The 24906-nt window shown below is 47.8% G+C and overlaps 1 protein-coding gene across 2 annotated transcripts in view; it reads left to right on the forward strand.

The window, feature by feature from the left end:
- FAM171A2 (family with sequence similarity 171 member A2) overlaps positions 1 to 24906 on the forward strand; it is a 39247-nt gene that overhangs the window by 9504 nt on the left and 4837 nt on the right. Inside the window, exons 2-7 of one of the 2 annotated variants that reach the window (XM_053360490.1) lie at positions 7625 to 7852; positions 18319 to 18411; positions 20253 to 20411; positions 21593 to 21769; positions 22997 to 23113; positions 23972 to 24098. In XM_053360490.1, the coding sequence (XP_053216465.1) occupies positions 7625 to 7852; positions 18319 to 18411; positions 20253 to 20411; positions 21593 to 21769; positions 22997 to 23113; positions 23972 to 24098 (901 nt within the window). Of the gene's footprint in view, positions 1 to 7624; positions 7853 to 18318; positions 18412 to 20252; positions 20448 to 21592; positions 21770 to 22996; positions 23114 to 23971; positions 24099 to 24906 lie in introns of both variants that reach the window. The other variant, XM_053360489.1, reaches the window with a different exon arrangement.

The raw sequence follows: 24906 nt of genomic DNA on the forward strand, positions 1-24906 counted from the left end.
CCAGCCTTTGAAACCGTGGTTGGTAGCTAAATGCTCTCACCAAGAACCCCTCCTTTCTTAATCCCACACATGTATGCAGATAGCAGGGAATTGTCTCTTGTGTACTTAGTGGGGATGGACAGTGGCACTCTGCACATCCTTAGAGGCAACCTTGCAACACACATGGTGTACCAGCTCTGGCGTTCAAAATAGGCCCGAGAGCTCCACCTTGGCTCAGATTATGTCCTCATTGTATGGCCTTGGGAAAGTCCAGAGAACATTTTCTCTTTCCGGTCTTGTTTGGTCACAAGAATAAACAAAAGCTCCACTTTCTTGGCAAAGCGTTGGCTTCCGTAACAAAAGGATTGTTGGATTCAGACCGGAGTAGAACTCTTGACATGCAAGTTACATACATACTATACCAGGGGTCAGCAAACTTTTTCAGCAGGGGGCCAGTCCACTGTCCCTCAGACCTTGTGGGGGGCTGGACTATATTTTGGAAAAAATAAAAATGGACAAATTCCTATGCCCCACAAATAACCCAGAGATGCGTTTTAAATAAAAGCACACATTCTACTCATGTAAAAACACCAGGCAGGCCCCACAAATAACCCAGAGATGCATTTTAAATAAAAGGACACATTCCACTCATGTGAAAACACGCTCATTCCTGGACTGTCCACAGGCCGGATTTAGAAGACGATTGGGCCAGATCCAGCCTCCGGGCCTTAGTTTGCCTACCCATGTGCTATACCTTTAAAGCACACTCAAAATACATTCCCCCCCCCAAAAAAAGAATTCTGTGAGCTGTAGTTTATTGATGATTGCTAGGAATTGTAAGTCTCTGAGGGGTAAACCATTGTTAGCCAGACTCCAGGCATGTTTTGCAACTGGCGCAGTTCCAATTGTGACCGCACAGATCTCTGGATCTGGCGACGGGGGGAAACAAAATGTCACTTAGAGAAGAATCTGAAATACTTTTCTCAAAAGCTTGAATTTGTTTTATTTTGGATTGTTTGATGTTTTAATTTGTTGTAAACTGCTTTGAGCTTTCTTCTTTAAAATATAAAATGGTATAGAAATGAGATGATGATGATGATGATGATGATGATGATGATAATCCACTGCAAAAAGGCATCTAGACATTCCATTGTGGTGACCATCATATCTAGGTTTAAGGTGCCATTTGGCAATTAGATTATATATCCGAGCTGCAAACACAGGCATAAACTACAGTGCCCAGAATTCTTTGAGGGAAAGAATGTGCATTGAATGTGCTTTAAAGGTATAGTATTGCATGCAATGTCTTCCAGAGGTGACTTTCTATAGCAATGTCTTCCAGAGGTGACTTTCTCTTCATCATTATCAGTCTATTGAAGCATCATAAGGTGTAATAATACACTGAACTAGCAACTGACATGGGCTTAGGGTCTGAGGAAAGCTATTTGTCTCTGTGGACCTGGAACACAATGCAGACCATGTGGGGACGGAGGGTTAGGAGAAGCAGGTGCAGGATTGGGCGAATCAGAGAGAAAATCGATGTCCTGCCTGGAGGGAAAACACAGGAGAGGTTGGCAGCTTGGCAATAATGGACAGGGAATGTGTCAGGAGGTGACCTGAATTTGGGTGGCTGCGTGACGCAGCACTGCCCGTTTGAGAGAGGAGACAATTTATAGACTTTAAAGAGAGTTGAAAGTGGGGTCACTGCTCTTGCTGGGCTTGGCTCCGCCTTCTTTGGCTTTGAATAAACAATATTTTTCGGAGTTTAAAATTACACAGAAACCTTCAAGACTTGATTGGCCAGAGGCGACAAGGAAAGAGAAGAAATGCTTCTACTTTCCGGGGAGCAAAACCTCCCTCAAACCACTTCGGACTCTTTTTGAAACTGGGAAGGACCATGGTTCAGATGCAGAGTACATGGTTTGCATGCAGAAAGGTCTAGGTTCAATCCTTGAGCATCTCCAGGTCAAAATGGGATTGTCCCCTGTCTGAAATCCTGGAGGGCCGCTGCAATGCTGACAGCAAAACTGTGCTGGATGAACTAATGGCAGCAATAAGGCATATATAAAACCAGATTCCTATGTTCCATGGGCTTGTCTGCACTGGAGTTTAATGTGGATTTGAAGCTGGCTGGTCTTCCTTTGTGGCATCCACACATCCTCATCCAAATGGTAGCCGCTTCCCTCCCTCCCACTAAATTTAGATTGTCCCAATCCACTGATAATCCAATAAAGGAAGAAAATCCAATATAAAATCACACGTTACCTGACTGCAGACACACTGAAGCGCATTCTGTGTGTTGTTTTTGTTTTTAACGTGTGGTGACATTTCGCTGGGTGCTCTACAATTGCAATCTCTCCTGACTTCCATTTTGTTTCCATCAGTCCCTTTTAGCCTGCCTTTTCCCACCCCTTGTTTCTGAAGGACCATTCGTGTTATTTTTAAAATCACTACTATTGTTTTATTTCATAAAATTTATACACCAACCCCCCCCCCAAAAAAACCTCAAAGCGATTTGCAAAAAGATACAGCCATAAAATTGGGAGTGGGGAATTACAAACACAAGACGTTAAAATACTAAACAGACTGAAATTCACACCATCTTTTCTAAGCCTCTGAGTAGCCTTGACTAAACAAGGCACCGAAAATAATACAATGAAGGCACCTGCTTGATATCAATAGGGTGGGAGCTGCAAATTGTAGGTGCTGCCACACTTAAACGATTGCGTTCCTACAAATGCGGAATGCGTATTATGTGACACCCTTTAGTAGTATCAATTCTGCCAATCAAAGCGGTCAAGTTGGGCACATGTGGGGTAAGGTGATCTCGGAAATACACTGGTCAAAAGCTGCCAAGGGCTTTAAATGCCAACCATAACACCTTGAACCTGGCCCAGTAGCAAATCGGCAACCAGTACAGCTCTCTGAGCACAGGTATTATATGCTGACAAGGCCTCACTCCTGTCAGCAGTCGTGTTACACACTAACTGCAGCTTCTGGGTCAAGTGTGAGGGAAGCCCCACATAGAGCACATTGCAGTAATCCAGTCTTGAATTAACCAATGCATGAACTACTTTGGCAAGGCTTTCCTGGTCTAGGAATGGCCATAGTTGTTGAACCAATTGTGGTTGTTGCTCTAGTGTGTGTGTGGGTTTTTTTTTTAAAGAAACTTGTATAGAACAATAGTATTGAAATTAAAAATAAAATTTGCTCTTGCAGGGAAAAGGAACAGAAGTGGCATTCTTTCATGCAAGCGTCTCCAAATCCTTCACTGGCTTGGAGCTTACACCTTTTTCTAAAAAAAACAAAACAATTGCTCTGGTATATTGAAAAACTTGTGTTTAAAAAAATACAATAAAATTTTTAAAAAGCATGTGCACACAGGTAAACAAATGCCCATAACAGACCTCAGGTTTCTGGAATTCAAGGAGGGTAATGAAGGACTAACTGAAGGGAGGCAGCGACCGCACAAATATATCCCACGAAGCACTTTCTCGGTGTGGTTGGGAAATGTCAAGGTAGATATTGGAGGCATTAAACTGAAAGTGCTCATGTGTGGATGAAGGTGCACAAAGACACACAGAAGATGCAGCAACCCGTTAGCAACATAATGTGGATATAATCCTAGTCCCTCATCTTCAGTATGCAGCATTCTGCGTGCACGGACCAGGGCTTGTCCCCCGTGGTTAATTTCTAGTGAGAGAGATCCAGGAACTCAAACCTGCCTGGAAGCCATACCTGAAAGCTCTGCCATAAACAAACAAACAAACCCTCATATGAAAGTTAAGAAGAAGAAGAAGCCTGGATAGGCCTTTTTAGTGGTCAGAGAAACAATTCTGTGCATGCTCAGAGACATTATTATTTTGTATGATACATGCCCAGTCCTGTCATTAATTTTACACATGTCCAGAGGAAAAAACCATTTCTCTCTGCCTTAGTTGAAGCAGTGGTTTGTGAGTTACGCATATCCCAGTGCCCAACCACCCCAGCATTGAAAATAGATTCTATCTAGGACTATAGGAAGGGTTTTTGTATAATTTAAGAGGACAGCGGAGAGAGGCTTTGACTCCCAAATGTTCTTTTTTATTCATGTATCTATATGCATTCACTTAATTAGAAAGCCTTGAGGTGTCAGTATTGTGCATTGTAAAGAGAGAACCTTTTCGCTCGTCTGTGTGCAATAAAAGCACAGCGAGGGAGCATGGTGGAATTGTGTCCTTTTGCCACCATCAGCGCTACCCTGGTTTGGAGCACAACAAGATGGTTAAAAGTGTGTGAAAGGGCAAGCCGAGCATTTGTTGGGAGGGGGCACTGTTCTGGCACCAGCGCCATGGTAACCCATGGGCCTGCTGAAGGATGCGGGCCTAGGCCTTGCTCTGTGCAATGGTCCCCATGGCAACAAACTCCAGTGATGGGAAGGAGGTTATTCACATCACTTTGCTTTCTAGGCCTCAGTGGAGCTTGGAGGGAGGGGGTACTTTGTAGGACAAATGAGGCCGTTGCCACGGTGACAGGACCGCAATCCAAAAAGGGGGAGGTTGGTTTGACTGCTGAGGGCACAGGCCTTTGGACGGCAGGAAATAATCATGGTGTTTTTTTAGTTGGGGGGTGGCATGGGACCCCAGTGTCTGTACTATGGGTAAAAAAACAAACCCCACAGCTTTTTCTCAGAGATGCATGGCAGGCAACTTGCTACAGGCTGCTGTATGAACCATGGCTGGTCAGTTTTAAACAGAATTCATGTTTGGAGTTTTCCAGGGGCTCCATTTCCATAAACATGGGCTACGCAGAGGGCCTTCTTGGTAGCAGCACCCGTCTGATGTCAAGGAAATAAACAACTACAGTGGTACCTCGGGTTACAAACACTTGGGGTTACAGACTCCGCTAACTCAGAAATAGTACCTCGGGTTAAGAACTTTCCTTCAGGATGAGAACAGAAATCGCTCAGCGGCAGCGGGAGGCCCCATTAGCTAAAGTGGTACCTCAGGTTAAGAACGGTTTCAGGTTAAGAACGGACCTCCAGAACGAATTAAGTTCTTAATCCGAGGTACCACTGTATCTGACATCTGAAGGCAGCCCCACAGAGGGAAGTTTTTAATGTTTGATGTCTTACTGTGATTTAATTTGTTGGAAGCCGCCCAGAGTGGTTGGGGCAACCTAGTCAAATGGGCAGCATATAAGTTGTTATTATTATTACTATTACATTTATTATTATTCCTGTCTATTGCACCCTCCCTTCACACTGGCACTCCCAGTGCGGACAGCAGCAGAATGGACTTTGGCTTTTACAGCCTTTCCTTTAGGCACCTCAACCTACTCCGTTCCATTCCTTTGTGTCTTCTACATAGCAGTGAGCAGCTGAGGTGCCTAAAAGGGGAATATTTTACAGAACTTCTGTTGCCGCTCACACTGGGGGATTTGGGCCTCCAGAGCCCTTTGTCTCCTTTTGAAAGTTGGGTTGCTCACTGATCACAAAAGAAAACCAAACAACATTCCTCCTCCCAGCCAGCCTGTTTTCAGGTCAGATGCCAGAACAGTAAGGGGAAAGGAGAGCTGCTGTGTGTTTTGTTTGTAGGTGAAGGGGCTGTGGGGTTGTGGGGTTTTTTTACCATTTGTCTTAGGTGATTAGTCTGATTTTACATTGCCAAAAACTACTGGGAGTGCAGCTGCTTGAGTCTGTCCCCTGATCTGCCCTGTGTTCTAGTCCTCCGGACCAGAGGCCTGTACATCTGTGCCCTGTCCAATAAGTTGGTTTTTCCCCAAGGGTGGTATCTTGTAGCTCAAAATGTTTTAAGTCAAAAATAGCTTTGTTTTGGTGGGGTCTTTTTACACAATGGCCTTTGATTTTTCCAAATCACACGGTAACAGGAAGTGCAAAGGAGTCGCGCTCCGTATTTCAAATGTTATTCTAGCTGTGCAAATTGAGGGGTGCTAGCTCTGCTTCCTCTTCCCCTGCAAGCAGCTACTCTCTGAATGCACTTTGTGAGCAATGACTGACCCCAGCTCCACCTTGATTTTGCGTGGAATCGTACCCCCAGCCCTTCTTTCAGGCAGCCCGTTGATGGAGAGAGGAAGCAGCCATGGCCTCCCTCCAGTTGGAGCTTCCTGGTCACCAGGGAGCTTACATCCAAAGCCAAGTGGAGTTGAATCAGCCCCTCTGTCCGGAGGTCTCCTTCTGTTTGCACGCAGGGTGAGGAGAATATGTCAGGCAGCCAGCCAGCAGAGGAGATCTTTGCCATGTGTGACCAATCCTCAAGTTTGCACATTGTTGGAATGGACTGGGGTGATGGGAGCCAGCTCCGCTTGAGCTGCAGGGAATTGCACAGCGGGAAATACAGTGAGACAAACCTTTTGCTGGGGTTTAGTATTCTTGAACGGCTCAGTGAGGTATCCCATTTTTACTTCCCCTTCTTGCTAGCACTACTCCACTTTCACTGTTCTTCTGTGTCTAAAGTACGTTTCCCATCACTGTGGAGTGATCTTTCATTTATTTGGGATAAACAGATGGCTATAAGAATGCATGTTAATGTCTGCCTGTTATTCCCCCCCCCCCTTTTTTGGTCTTTTGAGTTGCATCATTCTGCTATGGGAATATAACTTGCATAAGGAATTCTACATATTTCAACTAGATTTCAAACTAGAATTCCTGCATTGCAGGGGGCTGAACTAGATTGCCCTCAGGGTCCCTTCCAACTTTATGATTCTATGATTTACCAGCCTGCTTTGAATTGTGGTCACACAGAGGACTTGGGGGAGAACTGAGGTCTTATTTGTTCCTGAGCAGTGTGAGAGAGTCAGGGGTGGCAACTTGAATAAAATAAAATATTGGGGTGCACAAGATGTGATGTGCACACAACATTTGAATGGCAATGCCCATCAACTTCGGTGGGGCAGCCTCATAACATGAAGGGATCTTGGCCCTTAGGAGTTGGTTCCACAGGATACCCTGCTGGTTTTTCCATTCTTCAAATCTAGGAAAAAATAAAGACCACAGCCCTCTCCTAAGCCTTCCTCAATTTGCAGATAACTCAGGGGAGAAGATTCTGTGCGGGCATCAAGGAGGGGAGTTACCAGAGGAGGAGGAGGAGGAGAGACAGTTGCCATTGGCAACTAGATGTGTGGAATCCTGATGCCCACAACATTGCTTTTCACTTGTGTGACTCACATATACACAAACCATTACCTGAGTGGTTGTGATGTTCCTGTGCATTCACAGGCTAGCAAAGAGCGCATGCCAGACACAGAGTGTTGAAACTGGGGCAGCTGCAGTGAGGGAAGCGAGGAGTTGGATTGCCGGAGAGGAAATCCTCACACGCAAAGGAACAGCGGGAGGGGTTCTGTGTTGGGAGCAGAAATGAGCGAAAGATGATACGCTGGGTAGCCAAATAGGAAGAGGGCTGAGGAGACAATACATCTTAAGGACAATGGACCAAATAGGGTGGCTACAGGAAGGTCATGGAGGCCTTAGAGGTGGAAAGGAAACTGAATGGCCCTTGTTGTTCAAATGAACTGGCAACACGAATGCCAACTAAGGAGGGGAAAGGCCACTGGGAAACCATACAAGTTACTTTTGAGTTGGGGAAAACATTGGGGGCGAGCTTGCTGTCCTCACACACCCTTTCTGTATTCTCTCTCTTCCCTCCAGAGGTGGTCATCAAGGTCCAGGTGTATGAGAACGGCGACCTGTCCCCACTGCCTCAGGCAGCCGTGGAAGTGTATGGCAACCAGACATCTCTGGCTTCAGGCGCCACCGACCATGAGGGTGTCAGCATGCTCCCCATCAGCTACCGCCTGGGCACCTGGGTCATCGTCACAGCCTCCAAGCGTGGTTTTGTTACAAACTCTGTTCCTTGGCGCGTCAACAAGCTGCCACGTGAGTTGCGGTGTCCAATGGCTAGGAGAGAGTCTGGGTGGCTAGAAGACCACTGATTTTTTTGGGGGGGGCCCTGTCAGTGCATGATGGGCAGTTCATGGGTGGGGGGGTCACAAAGGATGCAAACTTTTATCAGCTTTCACCAATGTAACTTCTGTAGGAATAAAGGAATATGTGCTGCTTTGGTAGGTAGAAGGAGGTCACTCCTTCTCGGTGGAATGGTGGTGTTTCTCAATATTTTCATTTCACTTGGATGATGGCACGAACCCAGCATCTCAGTGTCATATGGCTAGATTCCACTCAGCATGTACGAATCTCATATCATAGTGTGTGTTCAGTACACAAGAACATATACAAGAGCACTGCTGGATCTAACCAAAGGTTAATCTCAGTGCTGGAAATTTGCCAGGCATGTTGTGTGACTGGGGCGGGTCCAGTTGCGACCACGTGGAGATCTCTGGATGCTAGGTTGGCGACTGACATCTCCATCAGGCTGGCCCTTCCAGCTTTCTTAAGCAGGCCAGCAGAAGAGCTTATTTATTGCATGTATAAAGGTAAAGGGACCCCTGACCATTAGGTCCAGTCGTGAATGACTCTGGGGTTGCGGCGCTCATCTCGCTTTATTGGCCGAGGGAGCCGGCGTACAGCTTCCGGGTCATGTGGCCAGCATGACGAAGCCGCTTCTGGCGAACCAGAGCAGCGCATGGAAACGCTGTTTACCTTCCTGCTGGAGTGGTACCTATTTATCTACTTGCACTTTGACGTGCTTTCGAACTGCTAGGTTGGCAGGAGCAGGGACCGAACAATGGGAGCTCACCCCGTCACGGGGATTCGAATCGGCGACCTTCTGGCAAGTCCTAGGCTCTGTGGTTTAACCCACAGCGCCACCCGTGTCCCTAGATTGCATGTATAGATCACTTTTTTCTCCATGTACTTGGTTCACACACCCCCAATCATCCTACAACGACCCTGTGTGGTAGGTTAAGAGGCTGTGACTTGACTCCAAGGTCACCCATTGAGCTTCATGACTGAGTGGGGATTTGAACCCTGATCTCCCAGACCAACAGTTTAAGCACTACACAACACTGCCTTCCTAGCATACTTCTGCTATGGGGTAGCTTATTTCGGGGGGGGGGAAGATAATTTATAGTGAAATAATTAAACCATTTGGGGTGTGCAGAATAAGATGGAGAGCCCTCACCCCCTTGCAAATGAAGCAAAGCGCACATATTATGTGTGAACCCTTAGTGTGCACTGGCAAAGACTAACTGGCGCTGGAAATAAGGTCACCTCATTGACCCACCCTGGGGGTTGGAAGCGAAAGTCACAGCTGGCGTATAACACTATCAATAATTTCTGCCTGTAGGCAGGAAATGGGAGGCAACCAACACACACATGCATAAAAATATAGATGTCTTGTGTTTACTTACCTATTTGGACACAGGAGACGGCCAGAACAGGATTTTGAATTAAAGTGCATGCACACTGTGTTTCGGAAGCAGGTTGGATTAGCTTCCAGTTCACATATCTCAGTCCCTCCAAGCGGCCTTATTTTCCAGGGACAGTCCCGGATTTACAGAAGTCGTCCTGGTTTCTGATTTGATCCCGGAATGTCCTGCTTTTCCTTAGGACATCCCTATTTTCCTCGGAGAAATGTTGGCGGGTATGGAGTTAGGTGATCACCGAGCCAAGGAGATAAGTAACACTGCAATCTTTAGAAGACATCTGAAGGCAGCCCTGTATAGGGATTTCTTTTTAAAAAATGTTTAATGTTTTTATATGGGACGCGGGTGGCGCTCTGGTCTAAACCACTGAGCCTCTTGGGCTTGCCGATCAGAAGGTTGGCGGTTCAAATCCCTGCGATGAGGTGAGCTCCCGTTCCTCGGTCCCTGCTCCTGCCAACCTAGCAGTTCGAAAGCACGTCAAAGTGCAAGTAGATAAATGGGTGGGAAGCTAAACAGCGTTTCCTTGCGCTCCTCTGGTTCGCCAGAAGCGGCTTAGTAATGCTGGCCACATGACCCAGAAGCTGTCTGCGGACAAACGCCGGCTCCCTCAGCCAGTAAAGTGAGATGAGCGCCGCAACCCCAGAGTCGTTCACGACTAGTCTTAACTGTCAGGGGTCCTTTACCTTTATGTTTTTATATATGTTGGAAGCCGCCCAGAATGGCAGGGGCAACCCAGGTTTAGAGAGAGCCTAATAGTACCTATCATGTCAAGATGTTAAATCTTAATCACTGGTGTTAGACTGTCACATACATGCTCACAGTTGTTGTCCTGTCTTTAGGCAGGTCCTGTCTTTAGACAGAGCAAGCTGGAGGGTGGCAGAAGCTGGTCTCCTGGCCACTCCCATCCTCCTGAACCAGTGTGGTGTAGTGGTTAAGAGCGGTAGACTCGTAATCTGGTGAACCGGGTTCGCTTCCCCACTCCTCCACATGCAGCTGCTGGGTGACCTTGGGCTAGTCACACTTCTCTGAAGTCTCTCAGCCTCACTCACCTCACAGTGTTTGTTGCGGTGGAGGAAGGGAAAGGAGAATGTTAGCCGCTTTGAGACTCCTTCGGGTAGTGATAAAACGGAATATCAAATCCAAACTCTTCTCTTCTCCTGAGCTTCCACTCGGGTGGCAGTGATGCATCCTTGTGGCTGGTCTGAGCTGCCTCACCTGGTTGCTTTCTCCTGATGCGTCACTTATAGTATGGTTGGGGATGGCTGTGACTGAGCGGGCAGACAGAGGGGGAGCCAGCCAAGGCCACGCGCCCCAGCAGACATTGCACTCGCACACATGTTGTGGTGATGCTGCACTGCGGCATATGTTGGCACAGGTAACAAGCAATGCCAGGTGGAGTGGTGAGTAAGGTCAGAGCTTTGGGTCCCATATGGGACCTGCCCCACATCTCCTAAGCTAGCCTGCTGCCCTTAGGTGTTGTGGTGCAGGATCCTGCCCTGTCCCCCGCATTGGAGTAAGACTCTAGTGTTAGTGCAGCTGGCTTCTGCATTTGGAATAGCAGCAATCCTTTGATACAGGCAGCAAAATGCCTTTGGCTGGCCCTACTATGAGCATGATATGGCAATCTCCCTGCAGCCAGTGTGTCATTGTTGCACAAAGGTTTTGTGGTGCATATTTCAAGTTTAGTTTTTCCCCCCAAATTTTTTTATTGGTTTTTCCAAAAAAAAATAATTGAACAAACAAACATAAATCTCCACTATATTTAAATCAAACTTAATAACATTGTAAATGACTTCCTCATATCTCCCTAGTTGAATTTCAGTGTATATCATTTTAACCATTTTCCAACACCAATATTCTTTATAAAATTAACTTATTCACTTTACATCTTTCTTTCTTTTCAATTCAGCATTACAACATGTTTATTCATCATATTTCAAGTTTTTAACCAGAGGGTCAACCTCCCAGAGATTTCTTTTCTTTCTTTTATTTAAGGTTTTGGGGCACTTGGCAGAGGCTTATTCTCCAAGCAGAAAGTGAGGAGGAAGATTCAGGTGTTCACTTACACGAGTGAACACCAGAGCCTTCCCTCCTCCTCCCTTTTTCTTTTTTTCATTTGATGTTCTTTCCCGACCACCGTTTTTCATTCTCCCCAGGGTTCTAGTTCCTGTTGCTCATCAACATACCATGCCAGAGATGCCGACCGTGATTCAGGGAATATTTCAGGGAAGCAATTCAGATTGCTCAAGCCACATGCCAAAGGGGAATGCAGCTCCCAGCCCTCTCGGAAACCACTAGCCAGTCAGCCCTGTGAAAATTCCTTCTTGCCATCAAATTTGGAAACTTTAAGTAAACATCCACTCATGAGTTTACAGGCCAAACCTCTTATTGGCCTGTAACATCTTTAAAACTAGATATTTATGTATGTACCCTTCAGGAGAAAAGGCTGAGGAGTAAACCCTACACAAATCCGAAGTGGAGTCCCTAAGATGGTTGGAGGGTATCTTGTATGCCTCCTTCCAGCAACTCAAGCAAGATGGGAGGCGGCAGTTATGAGTTACTGGTCTCTACAGCCACAGCAAGAGCTGTGGTTCTCCAGCCGTTTGACTTTGCCCCTGGAGACACACTCCTGAGACAAACAGATGTCTGAAGGAGTGTCTCCACCCATCGTCCAGCCTGCACACTGAGGTTCAGCTCCGAGGGCCTTCTGGTGGTTCCCTCACTGCGAGAAGCCAAGTTACAGGGAACCAGGCAGAGGGCCTTCTCGGTAGTGGCGCCCACCCTGTGGAACACCCTCCCTTCAGATGTGAAGGAAATAAACATCTGACTTTTAGAAGACATCTGAAGGCTGCCCTGTTTAGGGAAGTTTTTAACTTTTGATGTTTTATTGTGTTTTTAATATTCTGTTGGGAGCCGCCCAGAGTGGCTGGGGAAACCCAGCCAGATGGGCGGGGTATAAATAATAAATTATTATTATAATATTATTATTATTATAACAACCCTTCAGAGTTCTGTGGGGGAGGGTGGGAATACACATACTTATTTTACATGTAGGAAATACGAGGCTCATGGTATTATAATTAGCAAGCCATAAGTGTTATTTTCCCCCGGAGTCTGGTTTATTGCTTCATCAACATTTTATAATTTAGTTCAAAATAGTTTTCTACAGCCCAGAATGAACAGTGTAAAATAATGATGCCAGAAAAATCTATTTTTTTTATTGTTGCTATACATTTTGCTTCTGAACTGCATCCCCACACCTTAACATTTCAAAACTGTTTGCACCAGACCAGCTTTCTTGGATCCAGTTTCCATGCAAGCTACTCCCTCCTCACTCTATCTTATATAGGCTAACAACAAACTTGCTCTCAGAATGCAGTGCCTTATGTATCCAAAATGGTACTATCCATGCTCCGCCCCACAGGAAGGCATTAACAGGGCTCATAGGAAACCCTCGTGGGATTGGTAGAAGTACGGGAAACTCCAAATCAGGCTGTTGACAACTGTGCATCCAGTGACCACAGAGCAATGACTGATGGTTGAAGTGGGAGGGAACAAAAAACCCAGGCGGGTTGAGTATGGAGTGGGATAGCTTATCCTGGAAAAAGAGACAGCAAGCTCTTCAAACTCCTGTGTCTCAGATTGTGCGTGAGTCGTAAATTGGGATGCATTGGGGTTCCAAGAAGCCATGTTAGGGACCAGTTAGGTCTGTCTCCCCTGGAGAGTGAGGAAATCGGAGTTATTTCAGAGTTATTTCTACTTCTCATGTTTTAGGGTTGAACTCTCAGATTGAAACAGATTGTAAGGCTGAGCCTGGGCTCAAATTATGCTCTAGCTGCCATCCTTGGTGAGAAGGGGAGAGGGCGGGCTGTGACAAGCCTTGCCAGATGTGCCTGACAGAGCCATCTGTCTAGCACCCTCCAAGTTTTCCTCGGTTTCGGCCATTTGTCTTGGCTCTGGAGGCCTTGGCTGCTCCAGGATGCAGTTGTGGAAACACTTGTTAGAGCTGGTTGACAGATTTATTGAAGGTGAACAGGTTGAAATCCTGCCTTCTAGGAATCTTAAAAAACAAGGAAACTCGGTTTCCACGAGGTCCACCATCAAACTTGTCATAGAATTGTAGAGTTGGAAGGGACCACGAGGGTCATCTAGTCCAACCCCCTGCAGTGCAGGAAACTTTCACCCAACATGGGTCTTGAACCCACAACCCTGAGAGTAAGTCTTGTGCTCTAGTAAAGGTAAAGGGACCCCTGACCATTAGGTCCAGTCGTGGCCGACTCTGGGGTTGCGGCGCTCATCTCGCTTTACTGGCCGAGGGAGCCAGCATACAGCTTCCGGGTCATGTGGCCAGCATGACTAAGCCGCTTCTGGCGAACCAGAGCAGCGCACGGAAACGCCGTTTACCTTCCCGCTGGAGCGGTACCTATTTATCTACTTGCACTTTGATGTTCTTTCAAACTGCTAGGTTGGCAGGAGCAGGGACTGAGCAACGGGTGCTCACCCCGTTGTGGGGATTCGAACTGCCAACCTTCTGATCGCAAAGTCCTAGGCTCTGTGGTTTAACCCCCAGCGCCACCCGCATCCCCTTGTGCTCTACCGAGCTGGTAAACGTATCTCTCCCTTCCTGATCACTGCTACTTGACCCACAATAAAAGCCATGAAAACTGTGAATAATATAATAATATTTACTTTAGTTCAGATCCTATTCCTGCAACTGTGATTTTTTAAAATACAAAAATCAAGCTTTCTAAAATTGCCGTGCTATAAGGCTGAATGAACCACGTAGACTTAAAAAGTTTTTACTCTGCTTTGCTATGTGGACTTGCAAATTTACTCTTCGCTTGCAACGAGATTCAGTTCAATCTAACAGCTTCAGTGGTTGTTAGCAATAATTTCCAGAGGATAAGAGGACTTTCTCCTGCCCAAAGGGCTTAACAATCTTGTAATTCAACACAGGGGAAACCACAGAGGAATGGCTGGGAAATCCAGACAGAATGAATGGGAAGAGCATGTGTTTATATATCAATTACATGCGGTTATGATTAGTTACAGCACAGTATTGCATCTAGAAAAGGTGGGTTTTGAGAAAGGATTTGAAGGAAGGAGGAGCTGGCATTGCAGACATGCTCTGGGAGGCTCTTCCAGACATAAGGGGCAGCAAGGAAGAAAGGGAGATAAGCAGGAGCTGGATGAGCAAAGATCACAGGTAGGGTGGGATGCATTGAAATGTAAGAGCAAAGAGATAAGTTGTTGTTGTTTAGTCGTGTCCGACTCTTCGTGACCCCATGGACCAGAGCACGCCAGGCACTCTTGTCTTCCACTGCCTCCCGCAGTTTGGTCAAACTCATGCTGGTAGCTTCGAGAACACTGTCCAACCATCTCGTCCTCTGTCGTCCCCTTCTCCTTGTGCCCTCCATCTTTCCCAACATCAGGTCTTTTCCAGGGAGTCTTCTCTTCTCATGAGGTGGCCAAAGTATTGGAGCCTCAACTTCAGGATCTGTCCTTCCAGTGAGCGCTCAGGGCTGATTTCCTTCAGAATGGAGAGGTTTGATCTTTTTGCAGTCCATGGGACTCTCAAGAGTCTCCTCCAGCACCATAATCCAAAAGCATCTATTCTTCGGCGATCAGCCTTCTTATGTGGGGGCAAAGCCACGGGGGGTGGGGGTTTTGAATAAAGAGCCTGCACTGGGGCCAGAAACAGCAAGGCAGCCAAGTGTAGGGGTATAAGGTGGGATGCCTTGTGGTCATGTGGGACACAGGTGGTGCTGTGGTCCAAACCACTGAGCCTCTTGGGCTTGCCGATCAGAAGGTCGGGGGTTCAAATCCCCATGACGGATGCCTGTGCAAAAATCTTTTTGTCCATCTACAAGAAACTTTCTACTGGGGCGCAGGCCCTCCTTCCCCAATCTTTCCCACCCAAGTTATAACTGTTGAGATGCTGCACTTCCAGACAGCCACTGGGAAGAGGCAGATTGCTTGGATAACATGGTGCCCAGGGATGGGGCAGTGGTGGCGCTGTGGTCTAAACCACGGAGCCTCTTGGGCTTGCCGATCGGAAGGTCAGCAGTTTGAATCCCCGTGACGTGGTGAGCTCTTGTTGCTCTGTCCCAGCTCCTGCCAGCCTAGCAGTTCAAAAGCACGCCAGTGCAAGTAGATAAATAGGTACCGCTGTGGTGGGAAGGTAAACGGCGTTTCCGTGCGCTCCAGTTTCCGTCACAGTGTCCCGTTGCGGTTTAGTCTTGCTTGGCCACATGACCTGGAAAGCTGTCTGTGGACAAACACCAGCTCCCTCGGCCTGAAAGCGAGATGATCACTGCAACCCCATAGTCACATTTGACTGGACTTAACCGTCCAGGGGTCCTTTACCATGTGGTCAGAGCAGCAAGAGGGGTGAATTATTTTGGCCCCAGAACACTTTGTAAAGGTGAAGGGGGACCAAGATAAGATAATGCAAGGCTAGAGAGGAAAATGGAGTAGCCAGGTGAGAGATGACTAGGGGGTGAACCGGGATGGAGAGAGACAGGTACAGTGGTACCTCGGGTTACATACGCTTCAGGTTACAGACTCTGATAACCCAGAAATAGTGCCTTGGGTTAAGAACTTTGCTTCAGGATGAGAACAGAAATCGCGCGGCGTCAGCGGGAGGCCCCATTAGCTAAAGTGGTGCCTCAGATTAAGAACAGTTTCAGGTTAAGAATGGACCTCCAGAACGAATTAAGTACTTAACCCGAGGTACCACTGTACATTTCCCCCAGTGTAAAGGAGGAAGAGGCAGGGCATGGCAACAGACTGAATAAAGAGAGAGAGAGGAGGATTTGTATCTATCCACCGACGTGAGTGGTGATGCCATCAGTGTCTAAGGAGAGTGTACAAGGAGGAAAGATGAGAAGTCTTGTCTTGAGCATACGAAATTACGACCAAGTATTCAAGTGGAAAGATTGGCTAGGATAGCATAAGCAGCTGGAGATGCAGGTTTGGAGGTGAGGGAGGCCGCTCTAGTCTAGAAAGAAAGTGCTGGGTTTCCTCAGTGTACAAGTCAGAGGCAGGGAGCCTGTGGTCCCCCAGCTCTTGTTGTACTCTGACTCCCATCAGCCCCAACAGCATGGCCTGTGGGCAGACATGATGGGAGTTGTAGTCCAGCTACGGTTTCCCCACCCCTGGTCTTGATGGTACCAAAAGCCGTGGGACTTAATGAGGTCCTTCAGAGACAGTGGGGGGGGGGGGAGAGCAGAGGTCCAAGAATAAGAGCCCCAAAAGACCCCAGTGGAGAAGGGGAACGTGGAAGAAAAGCTTCTCCTTGTGAAAACATAAAAGGAGCATTTAGGTAGGAAGAGAACCATGGTTAAGAGATGAGGGGTGCCTTATACATGCCTTCCCCCTCCTCCTCCTCCTCCTCTTCCTCTCCACCTTCCATTTCTCAGTTCTCTTTTGTGGGGCAGCATTATATCTCCACTGAGGTTATTCACAGCATGTTTAGATTTAATCAGGGTTTGCAAATCCATCTTTAAATTATGGTCCGGAGATGAGCAGATTTTGCAGCTGCGCTGACTCATGATGGAATTGCTATCTTGGGATAGGATAATCAGAAATCATTGCGTATACTATCAGTATTCCCGCTCCACCATTAGTATCTCCATTAAACTCCCCACCCCTCTTTATGATGGACCAGTACTAATAATAAATTAGCGGGGGGGGGGGGAGCAAGCAAACTCCTCTAATGAGTGGCTCTTAAGAGAAAACAAGCAAAATGGTTCAGTTCAGACATCACACCAAGCCTTGATTAATGAAGCTAAATAATAGTTTGATGTGATGTCTGAATAGTTTGTGTTTGGCTAGCAAATCACAATTGGAGACCACTTTCTAGAATGGGTTTGGAAACAATGGTTTGTGTTAACAGTAAATCACCATGAAAGGCAGGATGCTGATTTAACTAACTAAGGGCTCACCCAAACTTGCCCTTGCCCCCTGCTTTCCCCCAGGGAAACCCAATCTTTACTGCTGAATTGGAGCAAATATCAATTGGGTTTTCTCTGATTTATCACTAAAGAGTGGGTTTTCCCGGGGAAAGCAAGGGCAAAACCGTTCGGACTCTTGTCTGCAAGCACGGGACAAGCAGAAAATAACCCATGCTTTCTAGGTATGCGGCAAGCGGAAGTGTAGATGAGCCCTCGGGTTTGGTGTGATGTTTAAATTAATAAACAATACCTATGACTAGTACTTTGGAAGCTATTCTGCCTTGAGACTGGAGTACTGAGCAGACAGATAACCAAAGAAGAAAACCAGTTCTAAACTATGGTTTGCCAGTTGTACACCTGGAAGCTCAAGTGTTTGAGTTCGAAACTAGGATTAGTGCAAGCCATAGACAGACTACCGTATTTTTCGCTCTATAGGACGCACTTTCCCCCCTCCAAAAATTAAGTGGAAATGTGTGTACGTCTTATGGAGCGAATGCAGGCTCCTTGGCTTCAGCGATAGTAACGCGAAACCTCTGAAGCGCAGAGGGAGCGCTCCCTCCGCACTCCAGAGGCTTCGCGTTGCTTTCGCTGAAGCCTGGAAAATGAGACGGGTCAGTGCGCACCGACCCCCTCGCTCCCAAGGCTTCAGGGATAGACTCTCCTGGCATCAGCGAAAGGAACCTGAAGCCTCCGGAGCGCAGCGTGAGGTCCTGCGGTGCTCCAAAGGCTTTGGGTTGCTTTCGCTGAAGCCAGGAAAGCAAGACTCTCCTGGCTTCAGCAGAGAGGGAGAGCTGCGCAGCGCCCCTTCAGCGAAGCAGGAGGAGAAATGGAAGGGGCTCTGTTTCTCCTGCCGCTTCGCTGAAGGGGCGCTGAGCAGAGAGGGGGAGGTTTTTTTTTCTTGTTCTCCCCCTCTAAACAAGGTGCATCCTATGGTCGGGTTCATCCTATAGAGCGAAAAATACGGTACATCGTGAAGTTATCAGGAAACTTGCTGCTAGGCGCAGAAAGACTTTGAGTAAGTCTGATTATTTTTTTCTCTCTTCCCTCCCACAATTTCCCTTTGCAGTCTATGCCTCCGTCAGCCTCTATCTGCTCCCTGAGCGCCCTGCAACACTCATCCTCTATGATGACCTGGTACAGATCCTCCTTGGCTCTCCAGGTAAGTCCTCAGTTCCATTAGCCAGAAAGTGAAGGGCATGTGGCCGGCACCCAGGGAGCCAGCTTGGCTGTCTGGGGATTGGGGATCCCACACAATCGCTAGTGCCATCTTCTGGGCTGCAGGGGATGCTGGTCCCTGTTTAAGATTGCAGAGCACATTACTACCCTCTGTGCACAGTACTGGGAAGTAAGTGGTGGTCAGGGGAGACAAAGGGAAACGTTGGCTTGCTCTGTGCAAACTCTGCACCTCCTCCAAGGCCTCTGGCAGTCTGTGCCTGCAGGGGGAGGCAGTCTTCAGCACCATGCCAGTTCGCAGGGGGCATTTGGGAGAGACGTCTGCAGCCCAAGGGTCTTTTTGAGCTGGGCTGGATGATGGGAGGAGGGAAGTAGGAAGGTCAGTGTTCTGGGCCTTTGCTAGAACCGTATAAGCCAGGGATGTCCAACAGGTCAATCGTGATCTACTGGTCGATCCACGGGAGGTTTTGGTAGATCGCTGGCTGCTCCATCCAACCCCATCCTCTAGATTGCTAGTGCGGAAGTTGGAGTTTTTGCAGCAAGGCTGACTGTCTCATTTGCCATCTCTTGGTGGGGACTTTTTATAATTTACTTGACCTAATCCCCAAAATTAAAGCTTAAGAACTTTGACCTGAGCCCCCCCCCCCCCAAAACGGGATGTACTTCCCTAATAAAAGCTCAACAGCTTTGACCTGGACCCCTTAAAAAATGGGACGTTCCTCCCAAATAAAGCTCAAGAACTATGACCTGAACCCCCCCCCCCAATGGGAGGTTCTTCCCTTAAAAAAGCCCAACAATTTTGACCTGAACCACCCACCAAAAAGGTGTCGATCACTGCCAGATTTTAACTGTGTGAGTAGATCGCAGTCTCTTGGAAGTTGGGTGTCCCTGGTATAAGCGAGTGAGCTGAGGAAGTGACCCTGGGTCTGGTGTGAGCTGGTCAGGAGTCTGCGGGATCGAGATGGGTTGCTGTGCTGTGAAGTGGTGAATGAGAGAATTAGGGTGGTGGGTGCTCTCGGTCCCTGGAGGGAGATGGTCAGTGACCTCTGCTCTGATTTAATGGGCTCAGAAAGAGAGATGCCTCCATAAACTTGCCAAATGAGGCAAGTCACACTCATATTGCTCACCTTTCATAATTTCTTGCCTTCCTGTTATCCATGAGGAGGAGCCGAGCATGGTTTGCTCAGCATACTGAATCCTCTTATGAAGGGCTAAATTCCAAGGGCTAAATACGTTTTAAAAAGGTGAATTACAGTCAATATAAACTCACAAAAACTGGCATACATACAGAGCAACGCAACAGGATTCAAATTCCACGGGTTGTCATGAATTTGAGCAGCCCTAAGCTATACAGAGCATAGCTGAGTACAGTGGTACCTCAGTTTTCTAATGTAATCCGTTCTGGAAGACCGTTTGAGTTCTGAAACGTTTGAAAACCAAGGCGTGCTTTTCCAGCCGACAGGACTCAACAGCCGAGAGGCTCTTGCACTCAGCAGTAGCCACCTCAGAAATTTGACTTCCGAGGCATGTTCGAAAACTGAAGCATTTACTTCTGAGTTTACGGCGTTCAAAAACCGAAACATTCGTCAACAGAGACGTTCGAAAACCGAGATACCACTGTATATTGCTGACAGCGGCTCTTGTTTCCTGAATGGTGAGCAGAAAGCACTCTGCGCATGCTCAGGGATGCTTCCTTGCATTTACCAGGCCGCATGTCCACAATAATCTCAGGTTGCAAACTGCGAGATCGGGCCGAGCTGCACCCCACGGTTTTCTGTGTGAGTGCTGCCTCGGTAGGCCGGCAGCTGAAATGGTTGATTCTTACAGGGGCCAAGAGCCAGCCGTGGGCTCAGTTCCAGCGCAAATCCGCCCGCCTGCCCCGCAGCTCCACCTACAGCCAGCTCTCGGCCTCCCTGACCGCCGCCAGCAGTGGGCCGGATATGAGGGGCTTCCCATCTTTCATCGGGGCTGAAAGCAACGGCAGCGGTAAGGGGACTGGGCCCAGATCCTGGGTGAAAAATGGTGAGGATGCGATACGGAATGTTGAAGGCTGTGGAACCAGCCCTTTGATTGCTCAGAGGGATAGTTGTCTGCCTTAAAGCAGTGGATTTGGGGGGCAGCAAACAGATTGCAGCCGCCAGATTTCTGGCTGGGGTTCTGTTTAGATCTCATAGTGTCCCTTTTTTTAAAAAAAGCAGCAGCTGCATCAGTGGCCAGTTCATTTCCAGACCCAGTTCAAGGTGCTCACATGAGTGTGTAAAGCTCTAAAAATTATCTAGGCCCTCAATACCTCAAAGACCACCTCCTTCGCTGCAGACCCTTTTGGGTGCTGAGATGGACGAAGGGGCCCTCATGGTAGTTCCTCTGCCCTCAGAGGCCTGGGAGAGGGCCTTACCTGTGGCGGCCCCTAAGCTGTGGAACTCAGAAGTTCATCCTTCACTTTTATTATACAGCTTCTGGCAAGTGCTGAAGGTACACACCTCTTTACCCTGGATTTTGTGACACGAGGTGCGTGTTTTTCTGACCCACCTTATTTTTCTGATCGTTAAGTTGTTTCAAACTGTTTTTAATACTGTTGTGTTTTGCAACTTGCCCTTAGGGTGAAGGGTGAGTAATTAACAACAACAAGAAGTTTGTTAGTACAGTCATACCTTGGAAGTCGAACGGAATCCATTCCAGAAGTCAGTTTGACATCCAAAACGGTCAGAAACCAAAGCGCGGCTTCTGATTGGCTGCAGGAAGCTCCTGCAGCCAATCGGAAGCCCCGTCGAACTTTCGGCTTAAAAGAATAGTTCGCAAACCGGAACTGTCGCTTCTGGGTTTGTGGTGTTAGGGAGCCAAAATGTTTGAGGACTAAGCTGTTCAAAAACCAAGGTACGACTGTATAGCTTTATCAGCTGGACAGCTCAGTTGGTTAGAGCGTACTGCTGTTGACACCAAAGTCGCAGGTTCGATCCCTGTATGGGACTGCTGAATATTCTTGCATTGCAGGGGGTTGGACTAGATGATGCGCGGGGTCTCTTCCAACTCTGCAATTCTGCGATCATTGGGGGGGGGGCTGCATGGGGGGGGTGCTTTAGTTTTTTCTGCCTTGGGAACCAAAGTATCTTGGGATGTCTCTTGAGGCGGAAGCAGCTCTTTTCCCTAACCCTTTTGTCCCCTTGCAGCCAACAGCACATGGCTGGAGCTGGTGCCCATCGTCGCTGTCAGCGTCCACCTCTTCACTGGCAACGGGACAGAAATCCAGCTCTCTGGCTCCGTCCACCTCTCTATCCCGCTGCCGCCCGACACTGCCGCTGCAGCAGCCACCAGCGTGCCGGCCTGGCGCTTTGACCTCAAGAGCGGTGAGAGCGGGCAAGATGCTCCTGGTCTGCAGTCACATTCGAACTGCTCAGTTCTTGCCACATTCCCCAGGCACACAAGGCAGGGAGCAATGTTGCTTCCGTCGGAGAAAGCACCCTGCATATGTATACAAGGGTCTTATGGCGGGGGGTGCGCCAGCCTCTTTCCAGACCCCAAACAACTCCCCTGTCACCCATGGCTGTGTGGTGCCATAAAACCACCTAAGTGCTTATAAAAGTCCCATTAGCGGGACTCCAGGGGTAGGGAAGGAATCAGGCCACATCTGTAAATGGAAGCCTGGTTGGGAGGGGGCCATGCTCTTATAAGGGGGCTATTATTGCTGGTGTTGAAAGTATTTTGAGTTGACGGCTGGCTTTCTGCTCCCACTTTATGATTCCAGTTTGGGACCACCCGTCATTTGTGGCTGAAAGGAAGGGGATTATATGGACATTGTTTCTACGGTGCCCTGCTTGCTCCAATTTGCCTGGGTCTTCTTGGCTCATCTAATGAATGAGCTCTATTGAAACCTCTGTAGCAGCGCATAGTGGGTTCATGAGGAGCCACTGGCCTGTCTGAAATTGGGGGGAAAGTTCCTGAGGTGCCCAATTGGGGCTGGGGGAGCCATAGAATCAAGAACTATGCCTGGGACCACATTGGTTCTCTAGGTTGCCTCTTCCTCCTTCGCATTTCTTCTGCACAACAGAATATGTGGCCTGCTGTGCTATCTACACACTCTCTCTCTCTCTCTCTCTCTCTCTCTCTCTCTCTCTCTCTCACACACACACACACACACACACACACACACACCTGCTAGCCTAGCTGTATAGCTCTGTCCTAGCTTATGCCAACCTAGCAGTTTGAAAGCACACCAGTGCAAGTAGATAAATAGGTACCGCTGTGGCAGGAATGTAAACAGCGTTTCCATGCGCTCTGGTTTCCATCACAGTGTTCCAATGTGCTAGAAGCGGTTTAGTCCTGTTGGCAACATGAACCAGAAAGCTGTCTGTGGACAAACGCCGGCTCCCTCAGCCTGAAGTGAGATGAGCGCCACAACCCCATAGTTGCCTTTGACTGGACTTAACTATCCAGGGGTCCTTTACCTTTTACCTTTTATAGGTTTTGCAGGTTAGGGATGGGGCTGGTGAGTGGCCAGTCCTTCGTCTGGGAAAGGGCTTGGTCCAGATGTCCTTTCAGGTTCCTTCTGATTCAGCAGTTCTTCTTTCTCTCAGGTCTGTGGATTCGGAATGGGACGGGCCTCATCCGCAAGGAAGGGAACCAGCTTTACTGGACGTTTGTCTCCCCACAGCTGGGCTATTGGGCGGCTGCCATGCTGTCTTCAACAACAGGTAAAGTATCACCACCAAATTCTTAATTACTTTGCTGAGGAACCAGCCAGGAAGGTGCTAGCAGATCTCTTGTGTTAGCAGGAGTGCACATTCTCTGCACACCTGTGGGAATTTGCTTGGAATGTGGTATCTTGTGGATTACGAGTTCCTGAAAAACGAGTGCCTCTCAGTTTGCACGGAGTGGTTGCCACACAAGCACTGAATAAATGCAACCAGGGCTGGGGTGGGAGACATGCTCAGAAAAGCATGATAAAAACTGGAAAAAATGCAATAGAAATAAGTCTGGGATTAAGGGAAAGGGCATCTAAGGAGAACCAAAATGAATATGGGGAATAAATCCCTCCCTGCATAAATCTGCTCATATTTATATTTGTAGATATCCAGTGCTATTTTTCTAGAAAAGAGGTGCTGGAACTCACCATGAACACCTCCCTTGTTCTCTTGCAATTTCAATGGCACCGTTCTGGGAGGTCCCAGCGAGTTCCTGCTGGAAAAAAGCCCCGTATATAAATCTGCTTGAAATTATATTCTGCTCATCTGAGCATTTTTAATCAGTCCCATCTTTTGATGTTTTAATAAAAAGAAAGCCACGCACGAAATGTTTAGTAATTAGAAAAAAATGCCTTAAAATTATAGGCATGACTTTAAATCAAGCTTTTAAAGAGCCCCTGTGCCTGGTTTGGAAATATATATATAAAGTTGGGATTAGATTAAAACACACACACACAAATTAGCTACATCTTTATGCCCTGCTGGATCAGATCCATGGTAACCCCATTTAGTACGTCACCCCATTTCCAACATAGATGCTTTAGGGAAACCTTCAAGTCAGCCCATAAAGAGGTCTCTTCGTTGCAGGGCTGGCCAGTGCAGTTGGAGGCATAAAGGACATTGCCACCTACCACACAATTTTCTTGCTCACCATCCTGGGTGCCCTGGCATTGCTGGTCCTCATCCTGCTCTGCCTGCTTATCTACTACTGCAGGTGAGTGCTGCTTGCCCAACTTCCCACTTCCAGCCTTGTCTTCTCAAACCCTCTTTCCGTCACACATTAATTTTTCTAAAGCTCGCCCTCCCTATCGCTGCAAGGGCTTATTTGCTGTATTTTTGCTTTCATTTCATCTGGGTATTGTGGGGGTTGGGAACTGGCAGCCCGCAGGCTGGATCTGAGCCAATGGGCCATTTGAACCGGGCGCCAGTTGAGGGACCGTTCTTTCTCGAATGGAACCGCAAAAGGACTTCAGCTACTGGCACTCTGAGTGGTAGCTGAAGAGGGAGGCAGATGGAAACGTTTCAGGCATCAGAGGAGATGAAGGACAAATCCCTTTTCTCCCCAGTGACCCCTTTAGATACAGCTCACAGCTGCAGTTTCTGAAGGTTTCTCTTTTCCCCTTCCCTCTCTCACCTGGAAGGGTGAGGGAATTCAGCGAAGTTGGGAGTCAGTGCCTCAAGTCGCCAAGAGTGTCACGAAGCAGGTTTTGTTGTAGGTGATAAACATATACATATACGTATAAATACACACACACACACACACACACACACACAAACATACATACCTACACATACACACAGTGGTACCTCTGGATGTGAATGGGATCCGTTCGTTCACATCATGAGCAGAATGCAACCCGCATCTGCGCGGGTCGCGATTCGCCACGTCTGCGCATGTGCGTGACGTCATTCTGAGCGTCTGTGCATACACGAGCGGCGAAACCCGTTCCGTTACTTCCGGCTCACCGCGGGACGCAACCTGAAAAGATTTAACCCGATGTGACTTTAACCCAAGGTATGAC

The sequence above is a fragment of the Podarcis raffonei genome, chromosome 13, assembly GCF_027172205.1.
Source record: "Podarcis raffonei isolate rPodRaf1 chromosome 13, rPodRaf1.pri, whole genome shotgun sequence".
Taxonomy (NCBI): Eukaryota; Metazoa; Chordata; class Lepidosauria; order Squamata; family Lacertidae; genus Podarcis; species Podarcis raffonei.